General features: G+C 37.3%; 1 protein-coding gene across 5 annotated transcripts in view; it reads left to right on the top strand.

Moving 5' to 3' along the window:
• Positions 1-20,369, top strand: part of LOC103352162 (disintegrin and metalloproteinase domain-containing protein 32) — a 117,985-nt gene that overhangs the window by 79,254 nt on the left and 18,362 nt on the right. For all 5 annotated transcript variants that reach the window (XM_070067892.1, XM_070067891.1, XM_070067894.1 and 2 more), the window contains 3 exons: positions 1,892-1,973; positions 13,772-13,908; positions 19,337-19,514. In XM_070067892.1, the coding sequence (XP_069923993.1) occupies positions 1,892-1,973; positions 13,772-13,908; positions 19,337-19,514 (397 nt within the window). The remainder of the gene's footprint in view (positions 1-1,891; positions 1,974-13,771; positions 13,909-19,336; positions 19,515-20,369) is intronic.

The following is a 20,369-nucleotide window of genomic DNA, read 5'->3' as shown; positions in this document are numbered from 1 at the left end:
GCTACGGCCGGTGCACTGCGCTGATCTGAAGGCAGGAGCCAGGTGCTTCTCCTGGTCTCCCATGGGGTGCAGGGCCCAGGCACTTGGGCCATCCTCCACTGCACTCCCGGGCCACAGCAGAGAGCTGGCCTACAAGAGGGGCAACTGGGACAGAATCCGGTGCCCCGACCGGGACTGGTGCCGTAAGGTGGAGGATTAGCCTATTGAGCCGCGGCACCGGCCTTCTTCAAAGCTTTGTAATTTTCACGGTAGAGATCTTTCACTTCTTTTGTTAAAGTTATTCTTAAATATTTTATTTCTGTTGTTGGCTACTTTGAATGGGATTTCTTATTTTCTCTTTCAGTGAGTTAACAGCATACACAATGCTGCAATTTTGTATATTTGTTTTGTAACCTGCAACTGTATTGAATTTGCTTACAATTTTTAACAGGTTTTTGTGGTGTGTATATATATATATATACACACATATATATGTATATATATATAGGTTTTTCAATATACAACATCATGTTATTTGCAAACATGAATATTTTGATTTACTAATTTCTGACTTTATGCTGTTTATTTATTTATTTTCCCTAATTCCTTTTCTAATACTTCTGTCTCATATTGAGTAAGTGGCAAAAGTGCTTATCTTGTTTTGTTCCATATCTCACGGGAAATGTTTACAACTTCACCCCATTCAATTATTTGGATTTTGTCTTGTTATATATAGCCTTTATAATTTTGAGGTATGTTTCTTCTATACCTAACTCGTTGCAGGTTTTTATCATCAAGGGATGTTAAATCTTAGGAAACTCTTTCTCTGTATATATTGCAGTGATCTATGGTTTTTGCTTTTCATTCTGTTAATGTGATTTGTGTTTTTTATTGAATTCTGAGTGTTGAACAGGACAAATTCCACTTGTTCATTAAAAATGATCTTTTTGATGTGGTTTTAGAGTTGGTTTGTTAATATTTTGTCGAGAATCTTTGTATCTGCCTATCAAGTTTATAAATCTGTAGTTTTGTTTTTGCTTTGTGTCTCTGTTCCATTTTGGTATCAGAGTGATGTGAGCCTTATAAAGATTTTGGGAGAGTTCCATCCTGTTCAGTGTTTTAGAATGGTTTGAAAAATATTGGAGTTAATTATTCTGTAACCTTTTTGGAGAATTCATGAGCAAATTCTTTACATATTTTCTGGAATGTTTGGGTGGAGGGTTCCAAAGATGTCTGTGTGTGTGTTTGTGTGTGTGTGTGCACATGTGTATATCATTTATGCTTTGTACAAGCTTGAGAGTATGGATCTGTATTCAGAATGCTCAAGTGCAAGTCCTTCAGTACCTCTCCTTAATTGTTCTGCCTTGAGAGATTTACATATCCTGCCCATCTGATGTTTTATTTCTTTAATGGAAATAAAAATATCTATATCACTGGTTGCTATGACAATTAAATGGACTAATTCATGTAAAGTTTTGGGAACAGTATCATATGAGAGGGAGCTTAGATTCATACTCAGACATGAAATGATACTATTTAGTTGTGATACATTAAATTACTCCTATGAAAAACTGTTTAGTTGTTCTGTGTGGGAGTCACAATTTTTGGTTCATAAATAAAAATATTTTGTTGTTATTCAATAAAATTTTTTGGATCAAAGGCTTTGGTAACCATAACCAAATGTGATGAATGCAGTAAAGACATCAAAATCTTGTATTTCTTGCATGTCTTAGAAAATCAAATATATTTAAAGCAATTTTTAAATAATATCATCATACTTTGGAAGGGCATATGGAATGATTGTACTTCAAATTACATCCGATTAGGATTTAATGAACTACATATTTAGTTCATCAGAAATTTTCAAATTTAAATTTTTCATTACAGTGATTAATTTTATTTATTTATTTAGTTACAGGGATTATCCAGATTATGTGGGTGCAGTGTTTTCTGGAAAGATATGTGCTCCTCATTATTCTGCAGGCGTGGCAGTGGTATGTAATCACTTAATTTTTTATTAATAACTGTAATTGGAATTTAAAGTGGGAATAAAAATACACTAATAAAATAAATACACATATATTCTTGACTATGTGGAATAGCACATGGAAATTTCTGTAGCTCCAGATTTTTGCTTACAGACAAAAAATTGGGGAAATACTCTTACAGATACAATAGCTTCAAAATGAATCTAAGTAAACAAAAAACTGCAATAAACATCTTTTAAGGAGTTTCCAACATCTGAAATATAGTATATAAAAACTTTTATGTGTATATCAAATGTTTATATTTCTTATAAATGTCTTAAAATAAAATAATTGAAAGGTAATGTAACTGTATGAGCCATTCTTCCATCCTGCAAATGCTAATAAAACAAATTTAACTAGCACATGTTTTAAATTACAAAGTAATTTACAGTAGTTATATGAAATGTGTTAAGTGCATATTGAAGCAGATAAGAAAGTTCATGTAATCTAGCATACTACCACCGCAGTGGGGATAATCACTACTAAAATTTTGAATGATATATGTGTGCACATCAAAATTTTATGGGAAGGTGGAATTAAGAGAGGAATTTTTGGTGAAAAACATTTCAGATCTTTGCCAAGGTTTTTTGTTTGTTTGTTTTTTAAAGATTTATTCATTTATTTGAAACACAGAATTACAGAGAGGCAGAGAGAGAGAGAGAGAGAGAGAAAGAGAGAGGTCTTCCATCTGCTGGTTCACTCCCCAGGTGGCTGCAACTGCCACAGCTGGGCTGATCCAAAGCCAAGAGCTGGGAGCATTTTCCGAGTCTCCCATATGGGTGCAGGGGCCAAGGACCTGAGCCAACTTCCACTGCTTTCCCAGGGCACAGCAGAGAGCTGGATTGGAAGTAGAGCAGCCAGGAATTGAATCAGTGCCCACATGGGATGCCGGCACTGCAGGCAATGGCCTCAACTGCTATGACACAGCGCTGGCCCCATAAGGTTTTTTTGTTGTATGTTTTCCATGAAATTTTTACAGAAATCTTTTGCATGGCTTTTTAATTTTCTTCCAATAAAATAAACTTATCTTTAATTCCATTTCCACTAACTTTTTGAAGTACTTCATATCTTCCACTTTGTGTCTTTTTAAAAATCTATTACTGTGATGCTGTCTTTAAATAAATTCATGTTTCTGCAAAATGAGATTTTGCAACACATTTCTTATTTCTAATACTTAACTTTTTATTACAAAATTAATGCATGGGCACGCTATAATTTTATGTGATAGACATACAAAGCAAGAACTGATTGTAAAGCTCTTCCTTTATCCCTTTCAGGTAGTCCTATTTAAGATTTAAGTATACACATTTAAAGTTCTTTGTATTTAATTTATTTATGTAAAATACATATGCACTTATTTCAACCCCTATTTTGATTTATAAATTTTCAACCATACCGGTAATATTACCTATGTGTAATTGTTACATTATTGCATGTGTATTATTTTCTTTTTCTCTTTATTATTTTTAAAGATTTATTTATTATTTTAAAGGTAAAGTTACAGAGAGGCAGAGACTGAGAGAGAGAGAGAGAGAGAGAGAGAGAGAAAGAGAGAGAAAGAGAGGTCTTCTATCTACTGGTTTACTCCCTAAATGACTGCAATGGATCGAGCTAGGTAGATCTGAAACCAGGAGCCAGGAAATACCTCTGGGTCCCCCATGTGGATGCAGGGTCCCAAGGACTTGGAGCATCTTCTGCTTTTTCCAGGCCATAGCAGAGAGCTGGATCAGAAGTGGAGCAGCCAGGACTTAAATTGGTGCCCGTATGGGATGCAGCTTTACTTGCTATGCCACAGCGCCTGCCCTGTATATGTATTATTTTCTATTTTGAAATCCATGCATATGTTTTTTTTTCTTTTTTAAAATAACATATTTTATTTTTTATTTTTTTTAAACTTTTATTTAATGCATATAAATTTCCAAAGTACGACTTATGGATTACAATGGCTTTCCCCCCATACCGTCCCTCCCACCCACAACCCTCCCCTTTCCCACTCCCTCTCCCCTTCCATTCACATCAAGATTCATTTTCGATTATCTTAATATACAGAAGATCAGCTTAGTATACATTAAGTATGGATTTCAACAGTTTGCTCCCACACAGAAACATAAAGTGAAAAATAATAGATGATTTTTTTAAATGATGATGAAATCAGAGCAGACCTATTGTCATGTTTAATCCCAGTGAGAGTCAAGTTGGGAATTGATAATTTCTTTTTTTTTTTTTTTTTTACAGAGGATCAGTTTAGTATGCATTAAGTAAGGATTTCAACAGTTTGCACCCCCATAGAAACACAAAGTGAAATATATTGTTTGAGTACTCGTTATAGCATTAAATCTCAATGTACAGCACATTAAGGACAGAGATCCTACATGAGGAGTAAGTGCACAGTGACTCCTGTTGTTGACTTTACCAATTGACACTCCTGTCTATGGCATCAGTAATCTCCCTATGCTCCAGTCATGAGTTTCCAAGGCTATGGAAGCCCTCTGAGTTCTCCAACTCTTATCTTGTTTAGACAAGGTCATAGTCAAAGTGGAGGTTCTCTCCTCCCTTCAGAGAAAGGTACCTCCTTCTTTGATGGCCTGTTCTTTCCACTGGGATCTCACTCGCAGAGATCTTTTGCCAGAGTGTCTTGGCTTTCCATGCCTGAAATACTCTCATGAGCTTTTCAGCCAGCTCCGAATGCCTTTAGGGCTGATTCTGAGGCCAGAGTGCTATTTAGGACATCTGCCATTCTATGAGTCTGCTGAGTATCTCACTTCCCATGTTGGATCACTCTCCCCTTTATTTACTCCATCAGTTAGCGTTAGCAGGTACTAGACTTGTCTATGTGTTCCCTTTGACTCCCAGTCCCTTCACCATGACCAACTGTGAACTGAAACTGATCACCTGGAACAGTGAGATGGCATTGGTACATGCCACCTCGATGGGATTGAATTGGAATCCCCTGGTATGCTTCCAACTCCACCACTTGGGGCAAGTCAGCCTGAGCATGTCCCAAATTATACATCTCTTTCCTCTCCCATTCCCACCACCATGTTCAACAGGGATCACATTTCAGTTAATTTTCAACACTTAAGAATAACTGTACATCAATTACAGATCTAAACCAGTCATATTAAGTAGAACAGATAAAAAAAACTACTAAGAGGGATAATGTATTTAGTTGTTCATTAACAGTCAGGGCTATGCTGATCAAGCCACCATTTCCCATAGTGTCCACCTCACTCCAACAGGTTTCCCTCTTGGTGTTCAGTCAGTCGTCACCGATCAGGGAGAACATATGGTATTTGTCCCTTTGGGACTGGCTTATTTCACTCAGCATGATGTGTTCCAGATTCCTCCATTTTGTTGCAAATGACTGGATTTCGTTGTTTCTTACTGCGGTATAGTATTCTAAAGAGTACATATCCCATAATTTCTTTATCCAGTCTATCGTTGATGGGCATTTAGGTTGGTTCCAGGTCTTAGCTATTGTGAATTGAGCTGCAATAAACATTAGGGTGCAGACCTCTTTTTTGTTTGCCAATTTAAATTCCTTTGGGTAAATTCCAAGGAGTGGGATGGCTGGGTCAAACGGTAGGGTTATCTTCAGGTTTCTGAGGAATCTCCAGACTGACTTCCATAGTGGCTTGACCAGTTTGCATTTTATTTTTTATGGTGGGAAGTGTTCTATGGACAAATCAGTAAAACTTGCTTCCCTCCAGTTTGATTCAATGTTTGCAGATGGAATAAAAAAAAACTGTAGTGTGCACTCCTATCTAATGTTATGACTTCTTTGTCATGTTTAAATTTGGGTTTTGGGCTGGCCCTGTGGCACAGTGGATAAAGCTGCCACCTGCAGTGCCGTCATCTTATATGGGTGCCGGTTTGAGCCCCAGCTGTTCCACTCCCAGCCCAGCTCTCTGCTATGCCTGGGAAAGCAGTAGAAGATGGCCCGAGTCCCTGGGCCCAAGCACCCGTGTGGAAAGACGCAGAGGAGGCTCCTGGCTCCTGGCTTTGGATCGGCCCAGCTGTGGCCGTTGCAACCACCTGGGGAGTGAACCAGCATATGGAAACCCTCTCTCTCTCTCTCTGCCTCTCCTTTCTTTGTGTAACTCTGACTTTCAAATAAATAAACAAATCTTTAAATATAATTGGGTTCAAGAGCTTCCATGTCTGCCAATGACAATATCCACGTTAAACAGTGACTGGGACTTGTAAAATGTTTCACCGCTTTTTGTCTGGAGTCTGCAAAGCAGTGTTTTGGGGGATGGAATAAGTTTAGGATACAGGATATGTTCTATGTGCACAGGATGAAACATTTAAATGTAGTCTTTGGGAAAAGGCACAGTGCAGATGCCTTCACTGTATTACTTTTTTCCCCTTTTGGTGTGTACAGTATTTCAGAAAACTTGGGAAATTATAATTAAATTATAAATTCATTTTTTTCTTTTGATTATTGTATAGAGCTTATTCCTATTTTCCTGCTGGACTATGGTTTTTTCCCTTAATATTTGTTCAGATTTTTATTTTCTTGCACTGTACTTCCTTTTGTCTTTTTTTTTTTTTTGCTTTTTTATTTATAAGAAGGGAACAACTTTCATGTATCAATATATACAGTTTTAAGTTCATAATGTTACATGTGGGGAGCAACTTGGACTAGACTAAGTTACTGGAATTAAGACTTATTCTATGCATCTGCTCTCCCACAATATGGCGCTGAGAGAGAGACCAAACAACCTCTACGCAGCTGCCTCATCAGTTTGACAAGCTGCAGGAGCTGATCCTGCTCCTGATTGGAGGAGAGCAGCGTACTCGGCGTGTGGGTAGCAGAGTTGGGATTGGTGGAAGAGGACTATAAAGGAGGAGAGAGACAACATGAACCAGGAACATCTATCTGAAGGAATATCTAAAGGGAACATCCGGATAACATCTGAGCAGCCCCCGAGAGAGCCAGCCGGCGGTGTGCCGCTCCCCCGCGCAAGTGGGGAAAGTGGCAGGGGGAGCCGCCCTTCCACGGAGGTGGAAGGGTCAGCAGCCAACCCGGGAAGGACCAGCAGCAAACCCGGGGAGGGCCGAGCAGACAAAAGAACAGCGCAGGGTCCTGTGTCGTTCCTCCACGAAGAGGTGAAGCGACATTACATATTTTTCATGAAACTTCTTCATAACTTTAAATAAATTCTTTTTAAAAAAGCTTTATTTAGGCTGGCGCCGTGGCTCAATAGGCTAATCCTCCACCTTGCGGTGCCGGCACACCGGGTTCTAGTCCTCGTCGGGGCGCCGGATTCTGTCCCGGTTGCCCCTCTTCCAGGCCAGCTCTCTGCTGTGGCCAGGGAGTGCAGTGGAGGATGGCCCAAATGCTTGGGCCCTGCACCCCATGGGAGACCAGGAGAAGCACCTGGCTCCTGCCTTTGGATCAGCGCAGTGCACCGGCTGCAGCATGCCGGCCCCGGCGGCCACTGAAGGGTGAACCAACGGCAAAAGGAAGACCTTTCTCTCTGTCTCTCTCTGTCACTGTCCACTCTGCCTGTCAAAAAAAAAAAAAAAGCTTTATTTACTTATTTATTTTAAAATCAATGTTACAGAGAGAGGGAGAGACAGAAAAGATATCCTCCATTTGCTGATTCACTCTCCAAATGGTTGCCACTCCCAGGCCTCTTCCAGGCCCAAGCCAGGATCCTGGACTTTGATCTGAGCCTTCTATATGGGTGGCATGGTTCCAAGTACTTGGGCTATTTTCTGTGGTCTTTGCCGGTAAAGTAGCTTCAGTGCTGGCCACTTTTCATGAACTTTTATATATGGATTTCAAAAGTTTTGCACCAAAATAAAATTATATTTTAATTATATTTTATTTGAACTTTGGTTGTATCTTTGAAATATCTGTAGGTGTATCATAGTTGTACATGTCTTATATTCGTCATCAAATTTGATTAAATTTATTAGTCTATAGGACTTTTGTACTTTGTCTATGGGTTAATATAAATACACAGTATTATTTTATAAGATACTAGGGGATGAAAGGAAAAGGAAGTAATATAAAATATAACTGGTATAATCCCTGCATTCATCTGTGGTTGTGAACAACTTAACTGCCTCTTTTGAGCACCCATATTGTATACTCCTCATTCTATGCACCTAAGCTTGGTGAAGTTATTTGCTTGGTGTTCTTTACCTCATTCATGCAGGATATGACTCTTTGGTAGTCTTGTCTTTGTTGGGTTGCCATGAGTTTGTATTGGCCAGCATTTTTTCTTTGAACCTACTCCGTAGCAACAGATTTCCTAGCAACTCAATATGTTATCCCATGCAGTGACCCTCATCCATCCCAGCTTGTCTGTTCATTAAGAGCGTAACAATGGCTGTGGGAAACTGTGACATGTAATGGGACTATAATGATGTTCCTTGTGAAAGCATTATTTACATAGATACAACTACTCAGTTGCTCTGAACTCAAGGTCAACGAAACAGAAAATGAAATTTCTTTCAGTTGGTTATTGAGTCACTACCTGTTGTATTCTCAGACTTAAAGCCTAATATCTGTTGGGGAGATGGTTCCAAGTTTTGGTTGCTGCTTCAGGATATATTAAAAATAATTAATGTCGGCCAGCACCACGGCTCACTAGGCTTATCCTCCACCTGTGGCGCCGGTACTCCAGGTTCTCATCCTGGTTGGGGCACCGGTTCTGTCCCAGTTGCTCCTCTTCCAGTCCAGCTCTCTGCTGTGGCCCAGGAAGGCAGTAGAGGATGGCCCAAGTGCCTGGGCCCTGCACCTGCATGGGAGACCAGGAGGAAGCACCTGGCTCCTGGCTTCGGATTGGCACAGCATGCCGGTACCGGCCATTTTGGGGGTGAACCAATGGAAGGAAGACCTTTCTCTCTGTCTCTCTCTCTCACAGTCTAACTCTGCCTATCAAAAAAAAAAAAAAAAGAAAAGAAAAGAAAAAAAGAAAAAAATAATTAATGTCATCTTTTCCACTCTTCAAGTTGTTGTCTCATAGGTGGTGCCACAATTCTTTTTAGGCAGCTGTTATACCATTCTGTGTGCCAGAAGCATCTGGGTTATGCACCATATGATAAGTAAATCTTAGAATATTCTGTAAGTACTGTGCCATAGAATATCATCCTGATCATAAGTGATACACTATGGTGATATAGAATATATTCTGTAAGTACAGGAATGTGTTGAAAGGATAAATAGCATGAACAAGCAAACAATTTCATATCTGGTGTATATGAGGACAAATCATTGCTCCTTTGATGGGTGTGTTGTTCAGTGCAATACACCTATTTTCTATTGGTTGACTAATCCAATCAATATAGCATAGTGCTAAAATGAGGGCTCATCATTAGCCTCTACTGATGGAGAGTAGGGTGTACAGTAAGTCAAATAAGCTTTCATCAGTTGAAGATATTGAGTTCATGCAAATCCTCATATCTGTGCAGCTATGGCTTACTTGTACAATGGACTTCTGAGAAATCTCTGAAGTGGCTGGAAAAGACAAGTGTAGCTGACATCCAGTGAACAAATTCTGTCAGCCTGATTTTCAAGCATCTTCTCTATAGTTGAAATGTTTTTGGAATTTGAGGGTTTTTTTTTTTTTCAGTCTGTCTTCATTCACAGAACTCCATTTTCATGTTTCCCTTAGGTTTCCTTCTCATCAACAAATCTTGTTTTCAGTTTTATGATTCATTTCAAAATTCTGATTCAACCCATTATTAGGAACCCATGAATCAGTCATACTTTAGGCCATCTCTTTTTTTGAGCACCATGAATTACAAGAAGTACTATAGGAATATGCCTACTTTGTTTTTGAATTAGGTTTTGATGCCCACTTCTACTGCTGCTAACATATCTTGCTTAATCAACCAAACCAGGCTCAATTTTACCCTACTCTTCAAACAATTAAAGTTTATTCACTGTCATTATGAGTAACTGAGTTGGACAACTAAGGAAACATTAATACCATGGGAATCTAAGACACCTGCTTGCATAGATTTTTGGTTCTTTCCAGACCTGTTTCTATGAATCTGTAAATTTATGATGTTTGGATTAGAAAATAGACTTTATAGTGAGTCACCCATTGTTTTGTATTGAATGTGGACATTATTTTGAGTAACATGGACATCTTAATAATATTAATTCTTCTAATCCATGATCATAGGAGTTCATTTAATTTTTTATCTTCATTTTGTGTGTTCTTTAATTTTCATGGTAAACACCTTTTACATTCTTGGATAGAGTTATTCTAAGGTATTTTTTAGCAACTCTGAATCAGATTGCTTTACTATTTCTCAGTGACTACATTTTGGTGTGTAGCAGTGTTATTTATTGCGTGTTGATTTTTATATTCTGTGACTTTACTGAGTTCACTTGTAAGTACCGATAGTCTCTTGGTGTATTCTTTAAGTTTCTCTCTTTATATATAGAATTATATCTTCTATAATACAGGGATAATTTCACTCTGTTCTTTCTAATCTATATACATTTCACTTGATTCACTTATCAAGGGACACTAGCTAAAACTTTCCAAAATATATTGACTAAGAGCGGTGAGAGTGTGTCATGAACATAGTAAGTGCATTAATAAGGCTTTTATTATGCAGTAAGGAAGTCACATATTTTGATTTGCATAGTACAACACACTGGGTAAACCAACCACCCAGAGTTCCCAGAGTACCTCTGGTGCTCCTCACAATATTTCTTAGTCATTGAAGGCAGATTTGCACAGAGCACACAGGGATGGGGCCTCTGACCTGGGAAGGGCAGGTCTCCAAGGGCAAATAGGCTCTCAGCCTGTGGAAAATGGAGTCTGTTTCAAACAGACAGAGTCTGAACTCCCTATGTGAGCAGAGCCTCAGGGCCCAGCTAGTTCAGGGCTGGCTGGGAGAACTCTCTTACAGCAGAGAGTTCTCAGGTAGTGGGTCATGCCAGAGCTTCTACTCTGCCACTCTCAGAGAGTCACCAGGCCTCTTCAATCTATGGTCTGTATACACTCTTGGCAGTTAGGGTAGAGCCGATGAAGTCCCAAGGAGGGGCAGTGCAGGCCATGCATCATTCTTGTGAAGTCCATGCAGAGCTCTTGCGATCAGTGTAGCTCTTGCTTATTTCTTGTTAATTTTATGGTAAGGCTATTTAATCTCTGCTCCTAACAGAGTAGAATATTGGTCTGGTGCCAGATCTTCCAGGAAATGTTTTCATTTTTCTGCATTCCTTAAAATGTTGATTTTTTCCCCATGTGTAGACTTTATTATATTGAGCTGTATACCTCTTATATATAGTTTTCTTTTTTAATCATAAATGAATCTTAAATGTTATTGAATGTTTTCCTCCATCTATTGAAACGATCATATGATTTTATCCTTTCTGTTGATGGGAGATAGTAAGCATATTGATTTGCATATGTTGAGCCAACTTTGCATCACCGTGATCATGATATATGATCTTTTTGATATGTGGTTAGATTCAATTTTCTAGTATTTTATTTTATTGAGAGTTTTTCTACTTAATTCACCATGGATACTGATCTATAGTAGGTTTTCTTGTCATGTCTTTGATTTGATATCAGAGTAATGTTGGCCTCAAAGAATCAATTTGGAGGAATTTTCTCTTTTCAATTTTTAATGGCATAGTTTGAGAATAATTGATGCTAGTTATTTCTTAAAAACGAAGTAGAATTCAGTCATTAATCTATCTAATCCTAACCTCTTTGTGAGAGATTTCTTAGCACAATTTCAGTCTGCTTACTTGTTATTCATCTATTCAGGTTTCTTAAATGTCCTCTTGATTCAATTTTGATAATTTGGTTTTATGCATTTTTTCTAGTTTTGTGTCATAGAGTTACTTATAATATCCAACAAAGCTCCTTCATATTTCTATAGTATCAGTTGTAAAAAAAATCCTTTTTTAAATCTCTGCTTTTACTCATTTGAAGCCTCTCTTTTTTTCTTATTTTGGTAAAGCTTTATCTTATGGAACATTCTCTGGGACAGAGCACACATTAAGCCACAAAACAAGTCTTTACATGTTAAGAAATGGAAATTGTATCATGTATTAATCTTGACCTCAATGGAATTAAGCTGCAAGTGAACAACAGAAGAAGAGTTGGTATTGTGACACAAGGGGTTATACTGCTACTTGGTAGTGCCAGAATACTGTATGATCACTGGTTCCAAATCCAGCTGCTCTAGTCTGATCTAGCCCGCAGCCAATTTGGCTGAGAAGGCAGCAGAAGACACCCAAGCACTTGGACCTCTGCCACCCACGTGACCAGAATAGAGTTACTAACTTCTGGCTTCAGCATGGCTGAACTTTAGCTCTTGTTGCCATTTGTAGGATTTATCAGTGGATGGAAGATCCCTCTCTCCCGCTGTCTCTCCCTCTATCTGTAACTCTGCTTTCAAATAAATGGATAAATAAATCTTTTAAAACTAACAGAAAACAGTGAAAGAAAATTTGGAAGTTATATAAATACATGAAAACTGTACAATATCATCATGAATAGAAAAGGGATCTTTTGAAGAAACTAAAAGGAAAGATCTAAAAATCCTTGAAGCTAATGAAAATGCAAACACAAAATACCAAACCTTACCGAGTACAGTAAAAGCAGCACTAAGTATGTAGTAAATAAATAACCTAACAATGCATCTGAACGAGTAGAGAAACAAAAACAAATCAAACTCAAAGTTAATAAAAGGAAAGAAATAATAAATATAGAGTAGAAACAGACAAAATAGAATCTAATGCAATAAAACAAAGAATCCATGAAGTAAAGAATTGGATCTTTGAACAGAAAAACAAAATTAGTTACTTTTAACACAGAAATTCTTACATTACTCAGAGCTTCCTCCCCTGCCAAGGACAATTACACATAGGTTTGTTCATGTTCCTTCAATTGTTCCCATCCCAAGTTTTAGATTCTGTTGCTTTTCCTACTAAATTTTTTTGATCAGGCAAGGTCTTCAGCTAAGTCAATCCACAACAACAGAAGATGAGTTACTTCAGTGCTGCTGTAGAGACATTCTGATTACCTGTTTGCATTTTCACTTGCTCACTAACAGCTTTCTCACCCTGTTTTTCGTTGTGTATGTGTGTTTGTGTATATGTGTGTGTTAGGGCTGTCATAAGAAGACAATTGACCCTCAAATCTTTGTTACTGATTACTTGTAACATGGCAAATATGTTCCTGAGAATTTGGCCTCCACCTTAATCTGTGTTGGCTGATTTTCTCCTTGAAAAGGAAGTTACTTGTGCACCCATGAGAAATGTAATCCGTGAAGGATGCCTATGGTCTGTTCTCCCTGGCTTCTCCTAATACAAGGCATTGCAAAAATGAGGGTCCCAGTAGGAAGCAACAATGCACTTAAACTTGATTATTCTATTATGTAGCTGCTTAATCAGCTGGGAGGAGAGTACATGAATTATTCTAAATGAATTTCAGAGTTATTGTAATAAATTTGGTAAATTGAAAACTATAGTCCATATAACCAAAAGGCTATTGAAATTTTTCTTAATCAAATAATGCTCTTTTGTAGTTATGGCAGCTTCCTTAAATTTGCTAGATGTTCTTTTTTGAAATTATGACAAAACATGGTTTAATCTCAATATGCTTATATCTTAGTGAAATTTTGTAAGGGGAGCATCAGCATCTTAAGCATCCAAGGAGCATTTATCTCCATCTTAAATGTTTGTTAAAAAGCAAAAATGTTCAGAATTAGAAAAAATATTTTTACTACAACTTAATGAATTGCCTTCATCCGAATCTTCTTTGCTGTTGTTATAGTATCCCAAGGAGATGACTTTGGAGGCGTTTTCAGTTGTTGTCTCCCAGATGCTGGCACTCAGTCTGGGGATATCATATGATGATCCAAAGAAATGTCACTGCTCAGAAGCCATCTGTATAATGAATCCAAGAGCTACGTAAGTTTTTTAGTACATACTTTTAGTAAGTTTTTAAAGTATTTATTTATTTGTCATGTTTATTTTGTTTTAGATATTTGCAGTGAAAAAAACTCAGTATTCACTTGTAGCATAAGCTAACTGTAAATGGAACAATTAATGAGAAAACCTAGACACGTAAGTTACAATGTTAAGTGTATGGAGCAAAGTGTACCACTAAAGACACTCAAGGAGATCAAATCAAATGTTCAGTATATGTTTCATGGGCATTTTCCTTACGATGTATAGTTGGTGAAAGCACTAAATAAAGATATTTAAAAATATGTCAGGAGGGCATAATAAGTTATCTTTTGTAAAGATTTATTTATTTATTTGAAAGTCAGAGTTATACAGAGAGGGAAGGAGAGACAGAGAGAGAGAGTTCTTTCATCCACTAGTTCGCTCCCCAGATGGCTGCAATGGCTAGAACTGTGCTGATTCAAAGCCAGGAGCCAGGAGCCTCTTCCGGGTCTCCCATGTGGGTGCAGAAGCCTAATAACTTGGGCCATCCTCTACTGCTTTCCCAGGCCATAGCAGAGAGCTGGATTGGAAGTGGAGCAGCTGGGACTTGAACCGGCACCCATATGGGATGCTGGCACTGCAGGTGGCAGCTTTACCGGCTATACCACAGTGCCAGCACCACAAGTTATCTTTAATTCAGACAATTTTTTTCTGTTGCTTTAGAGTAGTTTAATGTTGTGGAAAAACCTGAAAACCCTCAAAGAAGAGAAACTCTAGTTGCAGACCAGTGTCAGATATATAGTATTTGTGTGGCTTTGGACAAATTACTTACTTTGCTTAGATTACTTATTTTTCATTGGAAATAATAGTTTCTATACTCTTCTGAAGGTTATGTAAGAATAAAAAGAAAAAATAAGAAACTGTATAGTTCTATATGTGTGTGATTTGTAAACTTACCAATGTCCTCACTCAATGTAAGTTATCACACAAGAGCTACCACAGGTTCCGTTAGTATTCTTTGTTTTTTTCTCTTATTAAATATGTCCTTTGATAGTTATTACCTATTCATTACTGAAGAACTGTTAAAAGCTGAAAGTGAGAATAATGCATTAATTCTTAAAGCAGGATCTTTTCATAGTAACATGTAAACACCACTGAATGTGTTCACGCTCATGTTCTAAAAATAAAACAAATTCAAACATACGTATGAATATGTACACATATAATTACATCAAAATTTGCATTAATAAGAATGATCAGACACACATACCCATAGATGGTTATATAATGAATATATACTTTCCATATAGATACATAAATGGAAAAGTACACACTCATATACACACTTGTACACACAAACACAAGTGTATGTAAAAATTTTGTGGAACATGAAATTACAAGGTAAATTTACTTTTTGTGCAAAATTTAAATTCATGCATATGAGAATTCTTCAGAAAGTTCATGAGAAGTGTACATAAAGAAAAAGACATGCATATATTTCAAACAAAATAAACTTTTTGGTAAACCCATTTTAATGAACTTTTTGAAAAAACCCTCAAATAGTTATGAAAATTATGACTCTTTATAATAATCTCAAAAATATAAAAAATTACTATTGTGATTGGGATTGCACTGAGTCTATAAGTTGCTTTTGATTGGGTAGTATGGGCTAAATTTAATGATGTTAATTCTTCCAATCCATGAACACGGAAGATTTTTTCAATTTTGTGTCTTCTTTTTTTTTCTTCTTTTTTTTAAACTTTTATTTAATGAATATAAATTTCCAAAGTACAGCTTATGGATTACAATGGCTTCCCCCCCATAACGTCCCTCCAACCCGCAACCCTCCCCTTTCCCACTCCCTCTCCCCTTCCATTCACATCAAGATTCATTTTCGATTCTCTTTATATACAGATCAGTTTAGCATATATTAAGTAAAGATTTCAACAGTTTGCTCCCACATAGAAACATAAAGTGAAAAATAGTGTTTGAGTACTAGTTATAGCATTAAATCTCAATGTACAGCACACTAAGGACAAAGAACCTACATGAGGAGTAAGTGCACAGTGACTCCTGTTGTTGACTTAACAAATTGACACTCTAGTTTATGGCATCAGTAATCACCCTAGGCTCTTGGTCATGAGCTGCCAAGGCCATGGAAGCCCCCTGAGTTCACTGACTCTGATCATATTTAGACAAGGCCATGGTCAAAGTGGAAGTTCTCTCCTCCCTTCAGAGAAAGGTACCTCCTTCTTTGATGACCCATTCTTTCCACTGGGATCTCACTCGTGGAGATCTTTCATTTAGTTTTTTTGTTTTGTTTTGTTTTCCCCAGAGTGTCTTGGCTTTCCATGCCTGAAATACTCTCATGGGCTTTTTAGCCGGATCCGCATGCCTTAAGGGCTGATTATGAGGCCAGAGTGCTGTTAGGACATTTGCCATTCTATGGGTCTGCTGTGTATCTCACTTCCCATGTTGGATCATTCTCTCCCTTTTTGATTCTATCAGCTAGTATTTGCAGACACTAGTATTGTTTATGTGATCCCTTTGGTTCTTAGTCCTATCATTATGATCAATTGTGAACAGAAATTGATCACTGGGACTAGTGAGATGGCATTGGTACATGCCACCTCGATGGGATTGAATTGGAATCCCTGGTATGTTTCTAACTCTACCGTTTGAGGTAAGTCAGCTTGAGCATGTCCCGAATTGCACATCTCTTCCCTCTCTTATTCCCACTCTTATATTTAACAGCGATCACTTTTCAGTTAAGTTTCAGCACTTAAGAAGAATTGTGTATTGATTACAGTATTCAACCAAAAGTATTAAGTAGAACAAACAAAAAAAATACTAAGAGGGATTACATTATTAAGCTGTTCATCAACAGTCAGGGTGAGGGCTGATCAAGTCACCGTTTCTCATAGTGTTCACATCACTTTAACAGGTTTCCTTTTTGGTGCTCAGTTAGTTGTCACCTATCAAGGAGAACAAGTGGTATTTGTCCCTTTGGGATTGGCTTATTTCACTCAGCATAATGTTTTCCCAATTCCTAACAGGGATCACTTTTCAGTTAAAATTTAAACACCTAAGAATAGTTGTGTGTTAATTACAGAGTTCAACCAATGGTACTAGAACAAAAAAACTAAAATGGATGAAGGATTACATTGTACATCAACTGTCAGGACAAGATATGATCAAGTTACTGTTTCTCATAGTGTCCATTTTACTTCAACAAGTTTCCCCTTTGGTGCTCAGTTAGTTGTCGCCAATCAGGAAGAACATATATTTGTCCCTTTGGGACTGGCTTAATTCACTCAGCATGATGTTTTCCAAATTCCTCCATCTTGTTGCAAATGACTGGGTTTCGTTGTTTTTGACTGCTGTATAGTATTCTATAGAGTACATGTCCCAAAATTTCTTTATCCAGTCTACTGTTGATGGGCATTTGGGTTGGTTCCAGGTCTTACTATTGTGACTTAAATCTATGACCTGACACCATCAAATTATTAGAGAGCATTGGAAAAACCCTGCAAGATATAGGTACCAGCAATGACTTCTTGGAAAACACCCCAGAAGCACAGGCAGTCAAAGCCAAAATTAACATTTGGGATTGCATCAAATTGAGAAGTTTCTGTACTGCAAAAGAAACAGTCAGGAAAGTGAAGAGACAACTAACAGAATGGGAAAAAATATTTGCAAACTATGCGACTGATAAAGGGTTGATAACCAGAATCTACAAAGAGATCAAGAAACTCCACAAAAACAAAACAAACAACCCACTTAAGAGATGGGCCAAGGACCTCAATAGACATTTTAAAAAGAGGAAATCCAAATGGCCAACCGACACATGAAAAAATGTTCAAGATCACTAGCAATCAGGGAAATGCAAATCAAAACCACAATGAGGTTTCACCTCACCCCAGTTAGAATGGCTCACATTCAGAAATCTACCAACAATAGATGCTGGAGAGGATGTGGGGAAAAAGGGACACTAACCCACTGTTGGTGGGAACGCAAACTGGTTAAGCCACTATGGAAGTCAGTCTGGAGATTCCTCAGAAACCTGAAGATAACCCTACCATTCAACCCAGCCATCCCACTCCTTGGAATTTACCCAAAGGAAATTAAATTGGCAAACAAAAAAGCAGTCTGCACATTAATGTTTATTGCAGCTCAATTCACAATAGCTAAGACCATTTTTCTCTACTTCTATCTCTTTCTTTAATGTTTTCTAGTTTTCACAGTAGAGATTTTTTCTTGGATACATTTTTCCCAGGATAGTTACATATTTTGTAGCTATTGTGAATAAGAAAAATCTTGAAACTTTTCTTCCGAGACATGCTATTGTTTATGTATTTGAATGCTGTAGATTTTTGAGTGTTGATATTGCATCTTGCCACTTTGCCAAACTCTCTCATGAGTTCCAATAACGTCTTAGTAGAATTTTCGGGTTCCCCTGGATGTTAGATCATCTCACCTGCAAATAGGGATAATTTGACTTCCTCCTTTGCCATATGTATCCTTTGATTACTTTTTCTTGTCTAATGGCCCTGACTAAAACTTGCAGAACTATATTGCATAGTAATCAATTTACAGATTCAATATGATCCCAATTGAAATTCCAAAGATGTTGTTCTCAGTTCTGGAAAAAAAGACCATACAATTCATATAAAATCATAAGAGATTAGTATTGTTAAAGCAATTCCAAACAATAAAACTAAAGCTGGGTGCATCACAATCCCCAGATATTAAGCTACAAGGCAGCCGGCTCCACAGCTCACTGGGTTGTTCCTCCGCCTGCGGCGCCGGTGCTCCGGGTTCTCCCTGCACCCACATGGAAGACCAGGAGGAAGCACCTGGTTCCTGGCTTCGGATCGGCGCAGTTCCAGTCACTGTGGCCATTTGGGGAGTGAACCTGTGGATGGATGATTTCTCTCTCTCTCTCTGCCTCTGCCCCTGCCTCTCTAACTCCGCTTTTCAAATAAATAAATAAATAAAAATTAAAAAAAAAACCTGACTCAGCCAGTGAAAATGTTCTCTGAAGTTATCTAAAATAGTTTACAGGTACGATTATATAAAATATACAGATTTTCTGAGATCTTTGAGTAAGTTCAAGGATAAGCACAGAATGATTTGTTTAAAAAAATTATCATCAGTTGAGTGTTAATTATTCAGAGCTATGTCTATTGAGGTCCTTTGCCTATTTTTAAATTAGTTTATTTGGGTTTGTCCTATTGAGTTGTATTTAATTTTTTTTGGAGAAGGCAAGATATACATTCCAGTGATTGAAATCATATGATCTCCTCAGGACTGAATTTGGTGCCTAAGCACCTAGTATTAACATTTCTTATTGCTTATTAAATTTTAACATTTTGAAATTAATGTATGTAATCTGGAATTATCTTTTCAGAAGTATAATGACAGTGTCATTTTATGGATTAATCTTTAGGACATCCAGTGGTGCAAAGACTTTTAGCAGTTGCAGTTTGAGTGACTTTGAAAGTTTCATTTCAAATCAGGATGCCAGCTGTCTTCAGAATAAACCACAAACGCAAAGACAGAAGAGAGCAGTGTGTGGAAATCGCATAGTAGAGACCGGTGAAGACTGTGATTGTGGTACACAGGAAGTAAGTCTTATAATTACTAAATTAATAAAACTCATTAATATATTATTTTAGTTCATCTCTTTCATAAATGTTTTGCATACATTTAAAAAATACTACCCCTAAAACTGTATATGTGAAATATAGGACATTTATTCAGCTTAAAATTGTTTTAAATTTTTAATTTGAAAGAGTTTACAAATAAATTGTATCTATTATTATCTTTAAATATTAAACATATTACCAAAATTATTGATGATGGGACAATAAGGGTATCTGGAAACAGCTTTTGCATCCCAGATTAAATGTGTAAGGATAAGATCTTTCCAATCTCTGCTTAATGTTTGGACTTTATATGTGTTTATTAAAATTGGTGTTTCAGCAGCCTGTCACATGCCTTTTAGGGCATTATTTCCTAGTGGATTCAGTAGTACGATAAGGGTGTCTGTATTAGTATTGTAATATAAACATACAGTGATTTTATCATTAGCTTGCTGGGGAAGCCCTGATAATACAACAAAATGCAAAGTGTCCAGGGTGCAATTCTTACAGGTATTTAAGTATTTACAGCCGTACTGTCAGTGTGCCTGATTTACTTGATTAAAATGGATAGAAATCACATTAAGTTTTATCACCTGTATAGAGCTACATGAATGATTCACATCACATTGTTTTAATTATGTTTAACCACTTGGTAGAACATGTCCTCCCTATTTTTTAAAGCAATTTGAAATGTAACTTTATTTTTAAGCTTTTGATTTCTCAATAGTTTTAAATTAATGAAACAAAATTTGGGAAGGAGTCTTACCTGCTCCACACCCAAATTCCCCTTAACATATAAGCGTGATGTATTTGTCACAGTTAATGAGCTACACCATG

The sequence above is a fragment of the Oryctolagus cuniculus genome, unplaced genomic scaffold (assembly GCF_964237555.1).
Source record: "Oryctolagus cuniculus unplaced genomic scaffold, mOryCun1.1 SCAFFOLD_116, whole genome shotgun sequence".
Taxonomy (NCBI): Eukaryota; Metazoa; Chordata; class Mammalia; order Lagomorpha; family Leporidae; genus Oryctolagus; species Oryctolagus cuniculus.
This window is presented reverse-complemented; position numbering and strand designations above follow the sequence as displayed.